At 37.9% G+C, this 18901-nt stretch overlaps 2 protein-coding genes across 3 annotated transcripts in view; one reads left to right on the top strand and one right to left on the bottom strand.

The window, feature by feature from the left end:
• Positions 1-15493, bottom strand: mapkapk2b (MAPK activated protein kinase 2b). 2 transcript variants are annotated; one of them, XM_067413265.1, is made up of 10 exons: positions 15355-15493; positions 12266-12405; positions 7250-7314; positions 7037-7116; positions 4779-4905; positions 4627-4702; positions 2292-2416; positions 2127-2212; positions 655-735; positions 1-321 (listed from the first exon to the last, which is right to left on the bottom strand). In XM_067413265.1, the coding sequence occupies exons 1-10, from the start codon at positions 15391-15393 to the stop codon at positions 178-180; spliced, it is 963 nt and encodes a 320-aa protein (XP_067269366.1). In that variant the 5' UTR covers positions 15394-15493; the 3' UTR covers positions 1-177. The 2 variants fall into 2 exon arrangements, with proteins under 2 accessions (XP_067269366.1, XP_067269365.1); XM_067413264.1 differs by lacking the exon at positions 15355-15493 and adding an exon at positions 13723-13947.
• The window catches only part of eif2d (eukaryotic translation initiation factor 2D), a 15879-nt gene continuing 11529 nt past the window's right edge, over positions 14552-18901 (top strand). Inside the window, exons 1-5 of the mRNA XM_067413263.1 lie at positions 14552-14768; positions 15396-15586; positions 15667-15750; positions 15821-15911; positions 16921-17028. Of these exons, the coding sequence (XP_067269364.1) occupies positions 14713-14768; positions 15396-15586; positions 15667-15750; positions 15821-15911; positions 16921-17028 (530 nt within the window). The 5' untranslated portion in view covers positions 14552-14712. The remainder of the gene's footprint in view (positions 14769-15395; positions 15587-15666; positions 15751-15820; positions 15912-16920; positions 17029-18901) is intronic.

Raw genomic sequence — 18901 nt, forward strand, 5'->3', positions numbered from 1 at the left:
AAACCATTCCTTACAAACATTAACAGAGATATTATTCAGTCTGTAACTGCAAACATTGAATGATAAATGAATGTAAATGCCATGAAAGGGTCCTTTTTCTTTTCTCATTCTCCTATAAATAAGTAAAGTGATCTTTCCTATTAAAGACCTACTTGAGTCCACATGTGCATTTGTTTGTCATAGTCCTGGTACTTCTTTCATTGCAGCTGCCATTTTCTTTCTTCTCTTCAGAAGAAGAGGATTGGACGCATCCTCGATTGCTTTGATCTTTATTTGTTCATAGTCCACTCTTATTGTAGCTAAGGCGTTAGTCATCTCTTCCTGTGTATTTTACACACACACACACACACAAACACACACACACACACACACACACACACACACACACACACACACAAACAGTAGACTTTCAAAAATTACTTACAAGAATGTATGGATTCTGATACAGTTCAATACTTTGGGGTTGGTAAAATTTTGTAATGTTTTAAGAGATGTTAATAATTCTTAGGTTCAGCAATGCTGTATTTACAGTATAATACAGTTATATTGTAAAATATTATTACAAATTAAAATAACCAAACTTTTGAACAGTAGTCTACATTTCATTAAATTTTGGATTTTTTCATAAATGAATATAAGATACAGAAAACAAACCTTGACTTTATCCCAGACATCACTCTCTTCTTTAAGAACCCGACTCGTGTGCAGATGTGTCGGAGGAACCTTCATTGACTTCTGCATGGATCCAGAGAGAGACGCACAAATGAAATATTCTTACTAAACTTTAAGTTTAGAAATGCTGAAATGAAATGAAATGAAATGCATACTGAGCTGTTAAAGACTTGGATTCCCATCCTAAACCTGGACAAAGTTTCAAAAACTAAGTTGGACGTTTGATGGAGTATTTCTGTGTCAAAAATACTCCTTCCGGTTTCTCACAAGTTTCGGAGAGTTTTTTCAAGTATGGGTGGCTTGACGTCAACAGGGCGGAATGTCCTTGTATGGGCCGTACGGGCTCTTCTCCCAGAAGGGTGCGCGCGCACGTGACCAGAGTGAGAGACAGAAGTGTGAGCTGCTCTCACTGCTGTCACAGGACTTCATGAAATCAACAGTTAACAAAGAAGTGTGTTTTTTATGGAGCGGTCCCAACGATAAAGGTTCACGGTCCTGCTTTGGAAGCAGGCGTGAGTAAAACTGCTTCAAATGTCTGTGTTATTGGCTATCGTCGCATAAGTAAACATCAGTAAACAACACGATCATAGTTAATTTATCAATGGAACATGCGATGTATGGTGTGTGTTTAAATACATTTGTTTAGCTGACCAATATAGGTTGTTGATTGAACCACCCCAAACATAAAGCTAGGGGACATTCACACAAAGCGTGATTCGTCATTCAAATGCGCTAACGGTTACACATTGTTGTTCTATGTATAACGTTACATTAGTCTTGCTGCTAAGGTTTAGTCGCATACAATAGTCCATAAACCAAATAATTTCCTAATAAACTGCGAGTAAACACACACAAATGTTGACAGGCCACTAAATACAGTAACGTTACATACCACAGAGACGGACGTCCTGCTGCTGCTGCTTCTCCTGTTCAATTTATTTTACCCTCCGGATCTGATTCTGGATCATATATGTATTAGTTGAATCTGATTGATCGCCATGGTTTATTTAGGGTAACGTTTTCTTTTCCGTGCTTGTGGATGTCACAGCTTTAAGACGCTCTCATGCAACAGCTGCTCGCGCTCGTCATTCTTTAGCTCCGCCCACACGATACGCCTCCAGCCGCTCGTTTTTTTTTCCGGAAAGACTCGGTACAGCCTATATTTCTTTTATAAATATAATAAAACTAGGAGATATGAAGGATGCAATACTACTCTATAAGTACTCAAGATTGACATGAGATTGACTGTTTCACCCCCCCCCCCCCCCCCCCCAAAAAAAATACATAAGAGCAAAATGTTATGATATACCACCACTGTCCCCATAATTTATAATTCATCAATCAGCATGCAAACGTGTTCTCAAAAAACACTGCCTTAATTGCCATTTACTTAAATGTGCTCATGATTTGCAATACCTTTCACTCAAGATTAAATATCAAACGCTTATACTCACATTGATCCAAGAATGGTTCATGAATTCTATGATAGTCATTCTCTCTGTAGGATCTGTTTTCAGCAGTTGGCAAATGAGCTGCTTTGCTGTAAAGTGAAGAAGAAAAAATGTATCGCATAATGTATGTTTGTGATTTTGAACAAATTGCACCATAAGTCGTATTACCTTCCTCTGACACCTGTGACCATTCATTGTTTGGAAATTCATACTGGCCATTCCGTATCCGTTTTCTCATTCCTGGTGAGAGTTGTAAGCCATGGTTTGAGTAGAATGGTGGATATCCACACAGCCTAAGAGCATAGATGTTTGGATTGGGAATTAAAGCACAGTAACATACACTCCATTAAAAAAAAGGTTCTTCAGCGATTCTTTGGGGTGGTTAAAGTGTTACATAGCACAACTGCCATATAGAGAACCTGTTAAGCCCTGTAGGTTTTTAATATTTCTCTAACTCTCTCGCTCAGTCTTTAGTTGGGGAAAGGATTAAAACAACATTAAAATACAGCATTTTTTCTGAAGATAACATCTCAACCTTTTTGCCCCCAAGGCCATCATATAAGGAAATATTCCAGGGCCACCAATTAAGAGTTTTTAACCTCAGAAAAGCATAAAAGTAATTCAAAACAGCTTTTGCCATGCTTGTAAATTCCCATTCATAGCAAACATATGAGAGTGGAGTAACATATCTAAAATCTAAGGAGGAGAAGGGGGTGGTGGTGGGATGCAACAAGACAGTTTGGATACTGAGAGCTGTAAGTTGCAGTTTAAAGGTCCTGTTCTTCGCGATTCCATCTTTCAAACTTTAGTTAGTGTGTAATGTTGCTGTTAGAGCATAAATAATACCTGTAAAATTATAAAGCTCAAAGTTCAATGCCAAGCAAGATATTTTATTTAACTGAAGTTCCTTTTTCAAAGCCTACAGCAAATGGCCGGTTTGGACTACAGCAGGAAGTGCAGGGATGTAATGACGTCACTAGAACCGTTTGTTGACTATCCCTCCGCCCACAAGAACACGCAAAAAAGGGGGCGTGGTCTTGTTGCTCTCCCACGTGGAGAAGAGCGCCCATTCAGCGCTTGCATCTCCCCGTTATGGTAAGAGGCGGGACCTTTCCGGACAACATGCGCTAAGCTGCTGTCCAATCACAACACGGGAAGCCCTGGCCCAATCAGAACTCGTTACGTGTTTCTGAAGGAGGGACTTCATAGAACAAGGAAATCATCAGGCCGTTTTTAGGACAGAGGAAACAGCGCTGTACAGATAAGTCAATTGTGTGACTAATACTGTGTTTTTTTACACGCGAAACATGAACTCATGTTATATTGCACACTGTAAACATAATCAAAGCTTCGAAAACACGCGAAGAACGGGACCTTTAAATTAAGTGGAAGGAGGAATACAATTGGAGGATGATAGAATGATAAGACTTATGCTTCCGAAATCAAGTACTATGCAAGTGGGTACTACATTTGAATTTGAACAAACTTTGTGACCGTTAAAAAAGGATGTTCTTTATAGTATGAATGAGTGTAGTATGAATGTAATCAGGACGTACTTCATCCGCAATGTTGTCGATATTATGTTCACCTTCACCATTCCTTCACTTCCATTCATAAATCCTCTCCCATGGCCTCATGAGATAGTAAAGTGTCCATTGTACGCACACTTCTCACCGGAAGTAGGTAATCCGGGTACATTTCGCCTACTGTTTTTCGAATACTATGAATTTGGACATAGTACTTTGTTGGTGTACTGTTTTTCGCATACTATATAGTAGAGAAGTAATCGATTTCGGACGCAGCTGTGGTGATTGACAGTAGTCTTTGAATTAATTTACCTATTAAGGTTCTACATAGCACCATTTGAGAAAGGTTCTGTATAGCCCCTTTAAAAAATTAAGTGAACCACTATTTAACACATAGTGCTAAATAGCTCCATTTTTATTTAGAGTGCATGACAATGCTAAAATGTTTGTCTTGGCAGGATAGATGTGCTATGCTGCTGCTGTTATTGCTGCTGCTACAATATAGCATACATGAATTACCATAGCAGATCAATACAGGTGGAGCTGAGGGAGGTGGACGGTTCCTGAAAGTGCGCTGCACTGCTACAAACGAACACTGGCCAAGTATTTGAAAGGTGAGAAGCAAGCCCATTGGCTGCTGATGCAAGAGTAACCAATCAGTCCCTGTAGAGAATGATGCTAGCAAATTAAGTTAAGGACCTATCAGCCTGCGCCATCTACAGTTTTGTGACAAAACCATGAATTTGGCTACCCCAAAGAACCTTTTAGTGAACAATTCTTGAAATAACCTCTTTTTTTTCTTCTTCTTTAAGTGAAGAACCTATAATCTAAAGAACCTGTTTTCTACTATAAAGAACCTTTTGTGGAATGTTAAAGGGTCTTCATGGAACCATAAATGGAAATAAAGAGCCTTTACTTTTAAGAGTGTATAAAGCACTGATGTGATATTTTATAGCCATCTGAATGTTTCCACTCACAGGATGTACATGATGACTCCTAATGACCACATGTCACATGACTTGTCATATTTCTCTGGGCCTAGAACCTCTGGGGCTGAAAGAGAAGGATTCACTTTAGCTTCATTGTATTAGGATACCAAATTAAACTCAAGACTGACTCTTCTGCTTACCCACATAATAAGGTGTATAGCACGGGGTGGTCAAGGAGTTGTTGGAGGTGGTCTCTTTGGCGAATCCAAAGTCTGTAAGCTTGAGCTGGGCATCCGGCTGTGTTGATGTGTATAGTAAATTCTCCGGCTGTCAATTAGGAGAAGATTGAAAAACAAAATACAAACATGTTTGAGATATATATGCATTTAGCTTTATGATGTGTGTTGTAAAAGTAAGCCCTACGTTGGTAACTATATAGGTTCTAGAAGCAAGAAGCTCATTTTTTTAAAGGGGTGGTTGCATCCGATTTCACTTTTTTAACTTTACGTTAGTGTGTAATGTTGCTGCTTGAGCATAAACAGTATCTGCAAAGTTACAGCGCTGAAAGTTCAATGCAAACAGAGATATTGTTTTTTAAAGTTTTGGCAGTTTATTGCCTACAAAAACGTCCGGTTTGGGCTACAACGAGCTTCTTCCTGGGTTGGTGACATCATAAACCCTTGCTAGTCACCGCAGATGTGACTTCTGCCCGTAATGGGCGAAGTCAGTATCCATGATGGCCGAAGGGGTGTGGCGTTTCCGGATAACCTGTGCTTGGCACTTCAGCCAATAAAAATACATGAATCTACATTTGGCCATCTAAACAATCTAAGACATTGCGTTTTTCGGAGGGATGGGCTTCATAGAAGCAGGAAGCAAATGAGCCGTTCAAAGGACAGTGGAGACAGCGGAGTGGAATAAAGGTAAAATATAAGAAAAATACAGTATTTAAAAAACAAAAAATATAAAGACATGTTATACTGCACCCCATAAACCTTTAAGGATTTTATTTGAAGCTTTAAGACTATAGGACTCAAGTAATAAATGTGGAAAATCTTCGGGAGGGGTTTTAAACAGTCTTAAATACTGTTCCACTCGCTTGCAGCATAATATTGCAGAATGACTGTTCTTCCATAAATCTGCTGTAAAATGTATCTTTAGTAGCATTATTTGCAAGGCTTAATGTAATAATCAAATTGCCATGTTTAAGTCAAAGAAATCTAACTGACTACATTTTAAATTTGAATCCACTACAGGATCCAAGAATTACATAACACATATAATAGACCAAAATGTCTACAGGTATACAATCAAATTTACAAAGTGGGTATAATAAAGTTATGCCTTAATTATACTTCAACATAGTGAACCGCCGCCAGAGTTTAAACACTAACCATTCAGAAATGTTTGTGTGTTCTGTCCTTTATCAAAACGGTTACGTTTTAGATTGAAAAATAATTTGGGTAAACCAGATAAACTGTACTGTTTTGATCAAACTTGACCTAAATCGGTAAAAACGGTAATATTGTGAAATATTATTATTTTAAATAACTGTTTTCTATTTGAATATATTTTTGTTGAAACAATAGCACATTAACATTAGTAACATTATAAATATTTACTGTCACCTTTGATTACTATATTGTGTCCTTGTTAAATAAATGGGACCCACTTTATATTAGGTGGCCTTAACTACTATGTACTAACCAGGGGCGTAGCCATCTTTTCAGAAGTGAGGGGGACAGAAATGTCGTAATACCCCCCCCCCCCCCCCCTTTTTTTTGGACCAATATAATTTATCACATCTCTTGCTTTTAATTGGGCAAGATATCAAATACACTGCTGAACAATAACCACTAATTAATATCTATAATATTATTCTCCTATTTTTTATGCCAATTTTACTGCTACAAACAATTGTGCATTAAGATTCCATAGATTTTATGCAATGTAAAAAAATATAGATATATTCTGATGTAAACCATGCTGTTCTCCATGTGAAGATATAGTAAAGTGTAATTTATTCCTGTGATCAAAGCTGAATTTATCGTCATTACTCCAGTCTTCAGTGTCACATGATCCTTCTAACATTTAAATGAATAATTTGAAAGAATGCACTTATTGTGCACGTGCACATGTTTTACATTGTACTAACATTTTAAAAATTACCTGCATGTAATTTTAATTTTTAACCCTACACTTAAACTTACCCATCCCACCACACCTGTCCCTAAGTTTACCTGTATCCCACCTCATTATCAGCTAAAGTGTTTTGGAATACAATAGAAACACAACATTGTACTTATTTTTGAAATGTGCATAGTTAAGACCACCTACTATAAAGTGGGACCAATAGATTTTTTTTATCATTTTGCGGTCTGTAATGTAACAGTACTGTAACAACATAGTGTATAATATAATATAATGCTGTCTGCATAATAATATATATTTAGCTCACCTTGAGGTCTCTGTGAGCAATGTTATTACCATGCAGAAACTCGACAGCTTCTCCTATGCTTCTCATAATTTCCGAGGCTTCTACTCATTGAAGTGAAAGGGGGAAAAGGAAAAACAGAAAATAGAGAATGGAGAATTAATAATTGTGATGTGTTCACTGTTTTCTCATCAATGAAGTTGAATGTGTGTATACGTTTGATGAAAGGATCTGTACCTCTTTCAGTGAAAGCTTGATCACGACGTTGCTGAATGTGGCGAAAGAGTTCTCCCCCCTCCATACTGTTTAAGGAACACATTGAAATGCAGTCATGACTCATTAATCTCACTTGTTTTTGTTATAGACTTAGAAATGGATGTACTTAGTTTATATAGTGTAAAGGCTTAAAATTAAATACAACACCCCACAGTGACAATTAATAACAATTAATGTCTTATTATATATTTTGTTTTGCAAATTTGAGAGAAAGTAAAAAACAATAATAATCTAAACATCTTTGAAAAAAAAACATTTCTGAAGACATTTTAACAAAGCTTATTATAAATAATATTTTGGTATTATAACATTTCAATTTAATTGTTAAAAGAAGTGTATGTAAGATTGTGGCCAAAACTGGTACTGCAATCACTATCCCCTCTCCTCATCCTCCCTGACTCGAGGTTGCCAGATAGGCCGCAGGATCCAGCTGAAACATTTGTAGATCTGCAGCTGTGGTAACTAGAGCAGATCTGGCAACCCGGGTACCGAAACACTACTGACTTCGTGATTGGATGATAGGTGGAGGGCGGAGCTTCAGGCCAAAATACAAAATGTCAACATCAGTTGAGGGCTGTTGCTGTAGTCAGTGATATAAGTATTTGAAATGAACATGATTTCTTAATGTCTAGTGACATATCAGGGACATTTTATGATTAATTGAAACACATTTCTTACACACAGTTCCTTTAATTATAACGTTCATGCTGCCTTTACCTGTTAACGGATTTATCGTAATTACGAATTTCCTAAAAGTAGCACACGAATGCCCTCTGATGTCGTGTTTCCACAATCATTTTGATACCCAAATTCTTGAGACGGGCATGCCATAAACTTTAACATGGTGGCGGGTGAACTACTAATTTTATTTTTTTTCCCAAAAGAGCTATAGATATTCTTATCTTGTCAATAATGTAGTGCATATTTACATTGTAAAATAATAAAATACACAAGTAATTATTTGAAGCGTATTGTATGTTTTATACACAGTGAAAATAGCCTCCATTAGACCAAAATGACAGAATCTGCAGATGAAGAATGTTCCTGAAGCATGGATAGCATTGAAAATGTTTATATAGTTGTCAGTGCATGTGACCTACATACAATGTTGGTTTTTAATAAGATTTTCCCAACATGAATAAACCTGATGTCCTCCATGATTCCTGTCCTTTCTGACAACAAAACACTTGATCAAGCTTCACGATTTCTGAAGTGGGAATTATGACATTTCTGATAGCACGTAAAGGCAGCAATAGACTTGCATTAGAAATGGATAAACAAAATAAACCTTAAACACAATATATAATATAATGACAATAATAATTACTGTCCAATAATACAATTTCAGTTGTTTGTTTGTTTTTTTGAGAGAGAGAGAGAGAGAGAGAGAGAGAGAGAGAGAGAGAGAGAGAGATTTGATTTTAATAAAAAACTTTATTCAATCATCACAGCATAAATATTAAACACATCAAATCCAAACCAGATCAAAAATTAATTCTTCCTCCAATACTGTGCAAAAAATTGAATTGTAACACCACTGTAGTTTAAAAGATTCTGTATCATTCATTGCTTTATAATACTTAAATTCTACAACAATTCTTGACTTGACATAAGCCTTAAATAAAGATGTAATCTCTTGACCACACCTATTTTCAATTCTGTTCTTCCTTGTTTTGTAAATTGCCATCTTTGCCTGTCCAAAGAGAAAATTAATCGATTGCCATTTTATCTTTTGTTTCTGATTATACCCAGCCCCAAAAATGAAAACCTCTGAAGTAAAATGTTGCCCCCATTTACCACACAATAACTTCAACAAGTCAAAAAGTGCACAGAGCCTTTTACACTCTAAGAAACAATGAAAAATGGTTTCCCTCAATCCACAAAATACACATTTATCATCAACATTGGGATTAATGAATGATATAAAAGCGTTAACCGCTATAGCCCCATGTAAAATCCTCCATTGTAAATCACCAGATCGTTTTGTCAATGGTGGTTTGTACAGCACCCTCCACACTGGACAAATTTCTTTTTTCAACCCAAGTTTCTCTCTCCAAACTGTATCATTCCTCCCATTTAATGTTGCTTTATTTAAAACCTTAACAAAGCATTTATACATCACTTTCCCTCCTACTTCCTTCAGTACCAGATCTTGTAGTCCATTAAGGTCCAACAAAGGACCAGATAATTCTTTAAGGTCTGGTGTCATCCCAAGCTTTGGAAAAGGGTCTCTTACATCAAATGTTGCTCTTCCATTTTTAAACTCCTTAATCAAAGACAATTCCTCGTTTGTTAACCTTGTTTTCCACATCTCTACTACAGTTGACGTGTGGCGAATTGATTTCTGACCCAACAAACTGGCCACCGCATTTATATCATTCAGTTCGGGTCCAGCCACATCAATTATGTGCTTAAATGTCACCGCTTTGGTAGCACACAGTCTCTGCACAAGTCCTGGGACATTCCCACCCGAAATGTCCATACGAGCTCCTTTAATAAGAGGTTCCTGTAACAGCCAGTACAAAGATTTGGTATCCTCCATCCTGCACACATTGAAAAGTCCCCATACTTTGAAAAGTCCACAGTAGAATTGAGACAGTCCGGCCAGTCGTAATTGCTTCACATCCATTAAAAAGAGAGCAGCATCCAGTCCGAGTCCATCCACTGTGTGTAGGATTATTCCTGCCACTTTCCGCCACACCAGATCCACAGGCCCAGTCAGAAATTTCTGGATGAACTGCAGACGAAAAGTAGCAAGTCTGCTTGGTAAATGGACTAGTCCTTGTCCTCCCTCCTCTTTAGGAAGAAAAAGCACACTTTGGGGAACCCAGTGGAAACTGTCCCAAAAAAAGTTCACTAAAATTGTCTGTAATCGGGACAACAGTCCAACAGGCGGATCCACACAAGATAATTTATGCCACAGTGTTGAGGCAACCAAGTTATTGACAATTAAAACTCTCCCTCTAAAAGACAATTGTGAATGAAGCCATTTCCACTTCTTTAATTTTCCTTCTATTTTTTCAAAAACTCCTTCCCAATTCTTTTGTTGGGTATTTGAATCACCAAGATACACACCAAGATACTTAAATCCTTCTCTTTTCCAAACCATCCCACTGGGTAATTTCGGAAGTCCTCCCTCCCATTTCCCAACAGCCAATGCTTCACTCTTCTCCCAGTTAACTTTGGCAGCTGAAATAACTCCAAATTCATTAATGACAGAAACCAATTTATTAATGTCTTCTTGCCCGTTTACCATTACCATGACATCATCAGCATAAGCAGAAATTTGATGTTGAATATCATGATGCAGTACTAAACCATTAATCACTGTTCTTAATCTATTCAGCATTGGTTCAATAGCTAATGAGTAGAGCATGCCGGACAGTGCACAGCCCTGTCTGATCCCCCTAGTGACTTTAAAAGGGGCGCTCAAACCACCATTGATCTTCAGCAAACTTTCGGTGTCCTGGTACAGCACTTTTATCATTCCAATAAAGTCAGAACTAAAACCAAATGCTTCTAAGGTGTCCCATAAATACTGGTGCTCCACTCTATCAAATGCTTTCTGTTGGTCAATAGAGATAAAACCCAAATTAACCCCTAAAAGACTTGAAACATTTAAAACATCTCGTATGAGACTAACATTATCAATAATTGATCTGCCTGGCACGCAGTACGTCTGGTCAACATGAATGACCTGCCCCATCACCTTTCTTAGTCTATTTGCTAAGGTCTTAGAAAGAATTTTAAGATCAGAGCAAAGCAAACTCACAGGTCTCCAGTTCTTAATCTCCTGTAAGTCACCTTTTTTTGGTATCAGTGTAATTACTGCCCTCCTACAGCTCAAGGGCAAAGAGCCAACAGACAAACTTTCATTTAGGACGGCCAGCAGGTCCTCGCCCAGCACAGCCCAAAGCTCCTTATAAAACTCAGCTGGGAGTCCATCCATCCCAGGAGCTTTTCCGCTCTCCATGCCCTTCAGAGCATTCAGAAGTTCCTCTGCAGAGAAAGGCCTCTCCAGCTCTGCCTTTGAGTCCTCCAGGACACCTGGCAGACCTTCATAGAAGCTAGCAGATAACTGCTTGTCCTCTCTGTATTCACTGCTGTACAAATTGCCATAGAACTGTACAGCTCGTTTTCTGATATCAGATGTCTGTCTAACAGACACAATCTTTCCATGTCTACATAATTCATTAACTAGGAGCTCATCTTTAATGAAAGGTGGGACATTAGACAGCGTTACCCTTTTTGCCGGCTGAACGAGCGGCATTACCGGTGTAAAAGTGTCCTGAATGACAACTCCGCTCTGAACTACACTGTTTACTTTCTCAATAGAATCCAGGAAAATGACCACAGCACTGTTCATTCGTGAAGCCGACATAATACTGTCGAAACCCACAGCTTCACCAACAGCCAGGCTACAATCTTCCACAGAGCAGTTCATCACAGGCGCGAGTTTTATCCCATGCCTACGAGAAAGCTGCTCAAACTTTGTTTGGCGTGGACCCGCCATTGCCGACCAGCAAACGCTGGCTGACAGCGCTCCACAACCCCAAACCCTCCTTAAGCTTTCCTAACTTAATTCCCAAGTAAACTTATAAACAGGAAACCAGAGAACAGTAAAAGAAACAATAAAGAAAGAAAAAAGAAAGAGCACACTCACTCACTGCAGCAACCTCGCTCACACGCAAACTCCGCCCACTCACTCACAGCATCCGCTCAGAGAGAGAGAGAGAGAGAGAGAGAGAGAGAGAGAGAGAGAGAGAGAGAGAGAGAGAGAGAGAGAGAGAGAGAGAGAGAGAGAGAGAGAGAGAGAGAGAGAGAGAGAGAGAGAGAGAGAGAGAGAGAGAGAGAGAGAGAGAGAGAATAAATAAAATAAAAAGCTCTTTGAAAAAAATATTCTGAAAGCATTTTCATCTGGCCTGTTATAATATCAATACTGTTTATAACCATTCGATTTAAGTGTGTTAGCCCTACCACTCCATGATGAGAAGCAAACACTTTTTGCCTTGGTAGTAATTCTCAAAGACATCTTCAATCCCTACGATATGGGGGCAGCTGGATGCCTTGCAGTGAAGCTCCACTTCCCGTCGAGCTTTAGGGGTGTCCCGCAACATCTGAAAGTGAGTTTAAGAGCATCAGGAACAGCAGAATGGTCTAAATTAATAATGTCATGATTTGTGCTCATTGCCTCCGTTGATTTCATTGCAGCATCACTGACCCCCTATTATTGTAGGTATTGTAGTCACTATACCATTTTGTCGGTGGAAAATATTTTGTGTAAGAATATTTTGAGTGAGAATATTGTATCAAAACACAGTTGGCAAGTTTCGATCTCTTTTGTTCACTTTTGACCACTTCTGTCCTGCTTTCCTTGAGGGGAGGGTCTATGGGCTGGTAAATCTGGGCTTGTTTAGATCTTTCGATCTAATGGATGACGGAAAACCACACGGAGAGCAGAAGCTTTAATTTCTGCTCTGACAGCTGCAAAACCACGGCGAATATGTGGTGATGAGTGTGTTCGAAATCAGGAATGGCGAGAGAACATTGTGCTTGGTACGATTTGACCACATGAGCATATGCATTTTCGGCTACCTCTGGAAGTGAAGTGGAAAAACTCAAAATGTTTTTGACCCTGTTCACACGTCTTTAGCGCCATCCGCTTGTAAGCCGATCGACCAAAACACATCTTAATACCAGGTGTAAACAGGGCCTAACACTCTTAGAAATAAAACTTCTCTATTTGCATTGTGGTTCCATGAAGAATATTAATGTAACCTTTTCATTGCACATAGGTTCTTTATAGTGGTAAAAGGACCAATAGATTATAAATATCTCTACATGACGAAAATAATAGTTATTTTCCTTTCACTGAAAGTTTTTTTTGTGTGTGTGTGTGTTTTAGGTACTTCTGTGGCATTGTTGGCTTTATTCTTAAGAGTGTACTTTAGAAATTGTGAGGGATGGCTTAAAAAAGAGAAGTATAACGAGTCCATTAATTGGGTTCCTCAAATTACACATTGGCAGAGCCTCTGGAGAATATCTGCATTTTCTGAGGAATTTACAAAGTCCATAGCTTAAGTGCTTAATGGATCCCATAAGTTCCTGGCAGAACTGAATAGACTGTTAATAGCTCATCCAGTAACCCTATAATGGAAAACATTTTAAAGCACCTGAAATATTCAACATTTTTTGAGTAGCCTACATAAGATTTGTGAGGACCTTTAGTTTTTATGTGGAAATGTATTTTTCAGAAATACCAAATCCCATTAACGAAAGTCCTTTGATGTAAACAAAAGTTACATGAAGACTATACATCATCACTGATGATTAGAATCATTAACACTTTTTACCTTCCCTTCAAGTGATTCAAAATGTATAAAATTAGTTCAGGCATGAAACTGTCAAATAATAAACATGAACAAAATAGATACCTTTAAGGCATAGTGTTTGCCGTTTTTCTTCTGGAAAATTTCCCAGACCTTGCCATTAATGCCTATCCCAAGCACTTGTCCTGAAAGCTTATACTCCTCAGTTATTACTTTCTTCTTTATCTTCAGTGTGGATTTCAGTCCAAGCACAGTGCCAATCCGATGCTGACTCTCTTGCTGCTCACTGGAAAGCACTGAATCATTTTTATTCTCTGTATTCTCTAACATAGTGTTAGAGTAGGCTAGACTGTGCTCATCTCTGTCTGTGCAGGAGTGAAGACTTCTTTAGACCAGCTTAAAGGATTTTAAAAGGATCCAATTAACAGGGCTGGTTTGAATATCCTGAATGTAAAGAGTCTTCGCACAGACAATATATAGTATATTTATAAAATACCTTTAAAAAAAAACATATATTTAAAGGTATTTTTTTTATCTCACAGTTCTGCCTTTTTTCTTGCAAATGCGAATTTATATCCCACAGTTCAGATTTTTCCCTTAAGAATTGTGAGATAAAAACTCACAATTACGAGTTAGGTATAAAATCCGAATAGAGAGAGAACGCGCATTTGAACATTTTGTTATGCTACGGAAAAAGAGATTTGGAAAGACATGATGGTGGTTTCTTATGTTCTTTTCCTCTTTTTTTATACAAAAATACATAATCAAAATTTACTTATCACATTGCGTTACTATTTTCTTTAAAAATATATATACCAAAAAGCTTTTAAAAACTTGAAGGATATTACCCTTCCTCGTATTTTTTTACGGTCTATGATATTACCTCCCGAAGTATTCTGGCGGCCACTTTAACAGACAGTGATTTCCAGTCGGACGTGTTTCGGCGCTGCACGCGCATGCTGCTCCGTGCTCAGAGCACAGCAGATGTTTGAAATACTCTAATAATCTCGTTTTTATAATGTGGGGAATTAGAGAACTGTAGTTCGTTGGGTGATTTTAAGGGGCTTCTTGCAAATACTGCATCAGAATACCGAGATGTTTGCAAAAGCGTTTCGTGTGAAATCAAACACCGTTATCAAGGGTTCTGACAGGTATTCAACCAGTTCAATTCGTAACGTTAAAGATAAGTTGAAAGAAATAACGTTAGACTTGCTAACGTTTAGGAAATCATCATCTGCCCGGACAAATGCAGTTGTATTAAACTCTTCTTTGTGCATGTTGTATTTTCAGGAATTAATGTCAGGTTTAATATTGATTAATACGTGTCTTATATGCCGTGATTGTTATATAATATAGTATATTGTGTGTATGCCTTCTTTTAAGTAATTCAGGATCATCTACTGTATATTACATAAAATGTACCTTACAAAAATGTCCTTTTAAAGTAGGATATTGTGTTACTCTTGATACTGTTTACTTTCTTTACGTCATAAAAACATCTTGGTAAAACCCGTGACTGTTTTCTCTTTTGAAATGTCTATTAATAAATAGAAATACTAAGATTTTCTAAACTCAAGATAAATTTGTGTAGTTATTAAAAGAGACAATGCAAAATAAGGTCAATAAAGATTATAAAGTAGTATTTCTCCCATGATTTTTATATAATTGTTAAATGTGCAAATAGCAGTTCCCTTCTGATTTTTCAGAATCTTAGAATGTAAGAATTTTTTTACTTACTGCATTTATTCTGATGCCCTGTGGTCTTTTTCTGCCCATAGGAGGAAGCTGAGAACCGATATCTCTGCTGCTTTCCCTTCTCTGTCAGTGGAGCAACTAAATGAGCTCATCCCAAATAAAGAAGAGCTGAATATTGTTAAGATTTATGCACATAAAGGAGATGCAGTCACTCTGTATGTCCTCCATAAAAATCCCATATTCTTTCAGCTGGAGAAACAGCTGTTCCCAACAGGTGAGTCCACACCGCAGGTCACCATCAGTCTTTGTTGAGAATGTTGATGAAGATTATGAATTTTTTTTTCCTGTTCTCAGTGTACACGCTGTGGCGATGTCCCACCATGCTGCCGGCATTCGCCACGTGGCCTCCTGTCCTGGAAAAGTTATCTGGTGGAGCAGGTCAGCACCTGTTTGCTAGTGTTCATCTGTGTATCTCAGAGAACACGTCTGACTGATTTCTCTCCTGCAGATCTCATGTTGCCGGGTGTAGTGGTATCCGCTAGTGGTCTTCCTGAGGTAGATCGAGGCGATTACTGTGCCGTCACTCTTGTGATGAACAGGTAATGCTTCCCGCCACATTTCCCTCTTACAGAGGATTCATATTGAACATAAAATCTTGTGAAAGATCCTTTTCACAAGTTATAGCGATTATTGTAAACTGGATTTGGCAAATCAGGGCTCCAGACTGCCACCAAATGGTTGCATTTTGCTACCAAAATTTGAGTGTGCACCTGAATTTTACATCCAGTTGCACATGTGTGACCAGTAAATGTGGGTGTGTTTATTCAATAGATCACTTCAATTACATGCTCTCTAGAATGTTATATTTGCTGACACATGAGATCTATTCAATTAACCAATACTGTCACTTTTATTTTTATTTTATTTTTTTACAGTTTTTATAGAAGTACATGATTCAAACGCAATTAAGTAATTTTATTTAAAAGAAGAACCCTGTTCAAACATACATAATACAAACACAAAACCTGTGCTTATGCTCTGTAAAGTAATAATTTAACCACCAGCCTGCGTTATTACACTGTTTTCATTACAATGGTAAAGTGTGCATTCCTTTCTTTGCTGCAAATATGCCAAACTACACGAACTAAGCTCTACCTGTTCGCTGTCAGTATCATTCAACGACTGGTTCATTATGTTAACTTTACGAATGACATGCACCAGTTCGTTCAATATGTTCATGAACTAGATCTCTCGTTCAGACTCAAATGTATCTTGGTCAGGAAAGGGCATATTCGTTCACTGAATTCAACAAATCACATGCTCTGTCACATCTCATACTCGAAACGCTATTGGCTCGAGATTTTGTCATTCTTTGAGTATTTATTAGTAATGCAGTGAAAATTAGCATGTTGATTTACATGTGCTTCCCTACATTTTCTGGTTGTGCCCCTAAAATTGTCAGTTGGGGGCCACTGTGCTCCTAGTGGAAAACGCATTTTGAGTTTGAGATGATGTGGGGCCTTCATTTTTAATAATGCTAGTAAATAATGTTCTCTTATGGTAGCATGCATGAACACATGGTTATTTTGTGGCTTTTTGGTGTTAAAGGGCACCGGTGGCTGTTGGGACAGCAGCTGTGTCGAGCGCTGAGATGAGGAACAGTGGAATGAAGGGGAAAGGAGTGAATGTTTTACACACATACATGGACCAGCTGTGGTGAGCTTTGTGTTACAGGATTTTTCTGTCTTTACGTTAATTTAGACTTCCATTTCCAACCACTTTGTCAAGTCAAATGTTTTTGTCAAGCACTGTTCTCAATACACATCATTTCAAATTTCAAAGCAGCTTTATAGAAAATCATGACATTAATTTTTTATCCTAATATTCGACATTTTGCAGATTAGAGCTGGGCTGTAATATAGTTTGTGTTCTGCAACAATATAAACTAGGCCTGCACGATATTGGAAAAAAATTACATTGCGATATTTTTTTCCCTAACGATATATATTGCCATATTGAGAGCCATCAATCCAGGCTAAAGTCAATAATTACCATTCCGTGATATTAATAATTGCACTAATAAGCAAGCTTCATTACAAGTGACAAAAAGAAATGTTGGAAAGTATGTGCAAACATGAAACTAAACCTCCAGTAGGTGGCAGCAGGTGACCGTCTTAATGAGTGAGTCACTGAGTCGTTCATTCAAACGATTCATTCGAACGCTGAATCGTTCACACTTGTTGCTGTGAGTGAGACGTGTTAAGGGTCTGTTATGAACGATTTTCACTGCTGAAATAGAACAACAACACTAAATACTGCATCTAAAATGTAAGTGACTAAGTGAATGTTAATTTTTTATGGAACTGTCATATGAAATCAGTGTCATTTTCAGTCGTGATGGTATTCAGGGAAACGCTCTAGTGTTGTGATTTCTCCTTGAGAAAGCGCACGAGCGTGAACAGCGCGACCATATTATCATCAGTTCATTATATATTATCCACAATCGATCGCCAATTATACTAAATAAATGCACAAACATTCTTGCATTTGGTGATTCGCTAGTTATTTTTTGTTTTAATCAGGCTCTTGTCCGTCAGTCAAGTAAAATTATCTTTCACTTGTCCCTTCAAAACACCCACATGTCCCGGACAAGCGTTAATGTCGAGCCCTGCTTTGTATTCGTCGTAAAGAGCTTTGTGGTGCCGTTTTAAGTGATCCGACAAATTGGAGGTGTTTTCTTGTTTTGTGGCCACAAGACACTCCATGCAAAGTGCCTCTTTTTGTTCAACATCCTCCTTTATGTACCCAAAATAGTCCCAAAAAGATGATTTCTGGTACGAACCTTTTTTTTACCTCTTCAGATCCTCTTCGGTGCAGAGTATGTGAGTGGAGTGGAGTGGCAGCAATATCCCCTCCACGCTCTTTGCATTCAAGACTCACTCCGCTCCAGCTCCGCTCCGGGTTCACAATTTCCAGCTCCCCACTCCACTCCTCCCTCACTGATATCAGAAACACTGCTCCGTCTTCGCTCCGGGGAAATTTGCGGATAACCGCTAAAGTATTTAAGTAAGCTCTGAAATATTACTATAAAGTTCGGTATATAACCTGCATTAAATTTAAAAAATAATAAAAAATAAACAATAGGTGATTAGAGGCCTTATTTCAACGTGGTTTATTGGAACATTAGTGTGCATTTCTGTGTCACGATTAGTCTACTATTTGTTTATTATTTATTAAATACACGCAACTGGCCGAAGAAACCTTTATTAAAATTAAGAAACAATTTGTACAAAACGAAAGAAAGGCTTTTTACAAAAAGAAAACTTCATATTAAGCTAAATATAACCACCAAAATCATTTCTGACCCACTAGCATCTTTGCACTGATATCATAATCAGATGAAATGTAAAAATAATATTATAATATTTAAACATAAATATGAAAAAAAAACATTGTTTAATGGCTACAACAAGTAGCCTATAGTAAGCTACAGATTTATGTCATGTCTAAGCTGGATTTGAACGAACATCCTTTTACCGTGAGCGGTTCATGAGCGCGCGTCTGCGGATTATTGAGCTGAGTCACACCG

The sequence above is a fragment of the Pseudorasbora parva genome, chromosome 13, assembly GCF_024679245.1.
Source record: "Pseudorasbora parva isolate DD20220531a chromosome 13, ASM2467924v1, whole genome shotgun sequence".
In the NCBI taxonomy this organism is placed as follows: domain Eukaryota; kingdom Metazoa; phylum Chordata; class Actinopteri; order Cypriniformes; family Gobionidae; genus Pseudorasbora; species Pseudorasbora parva.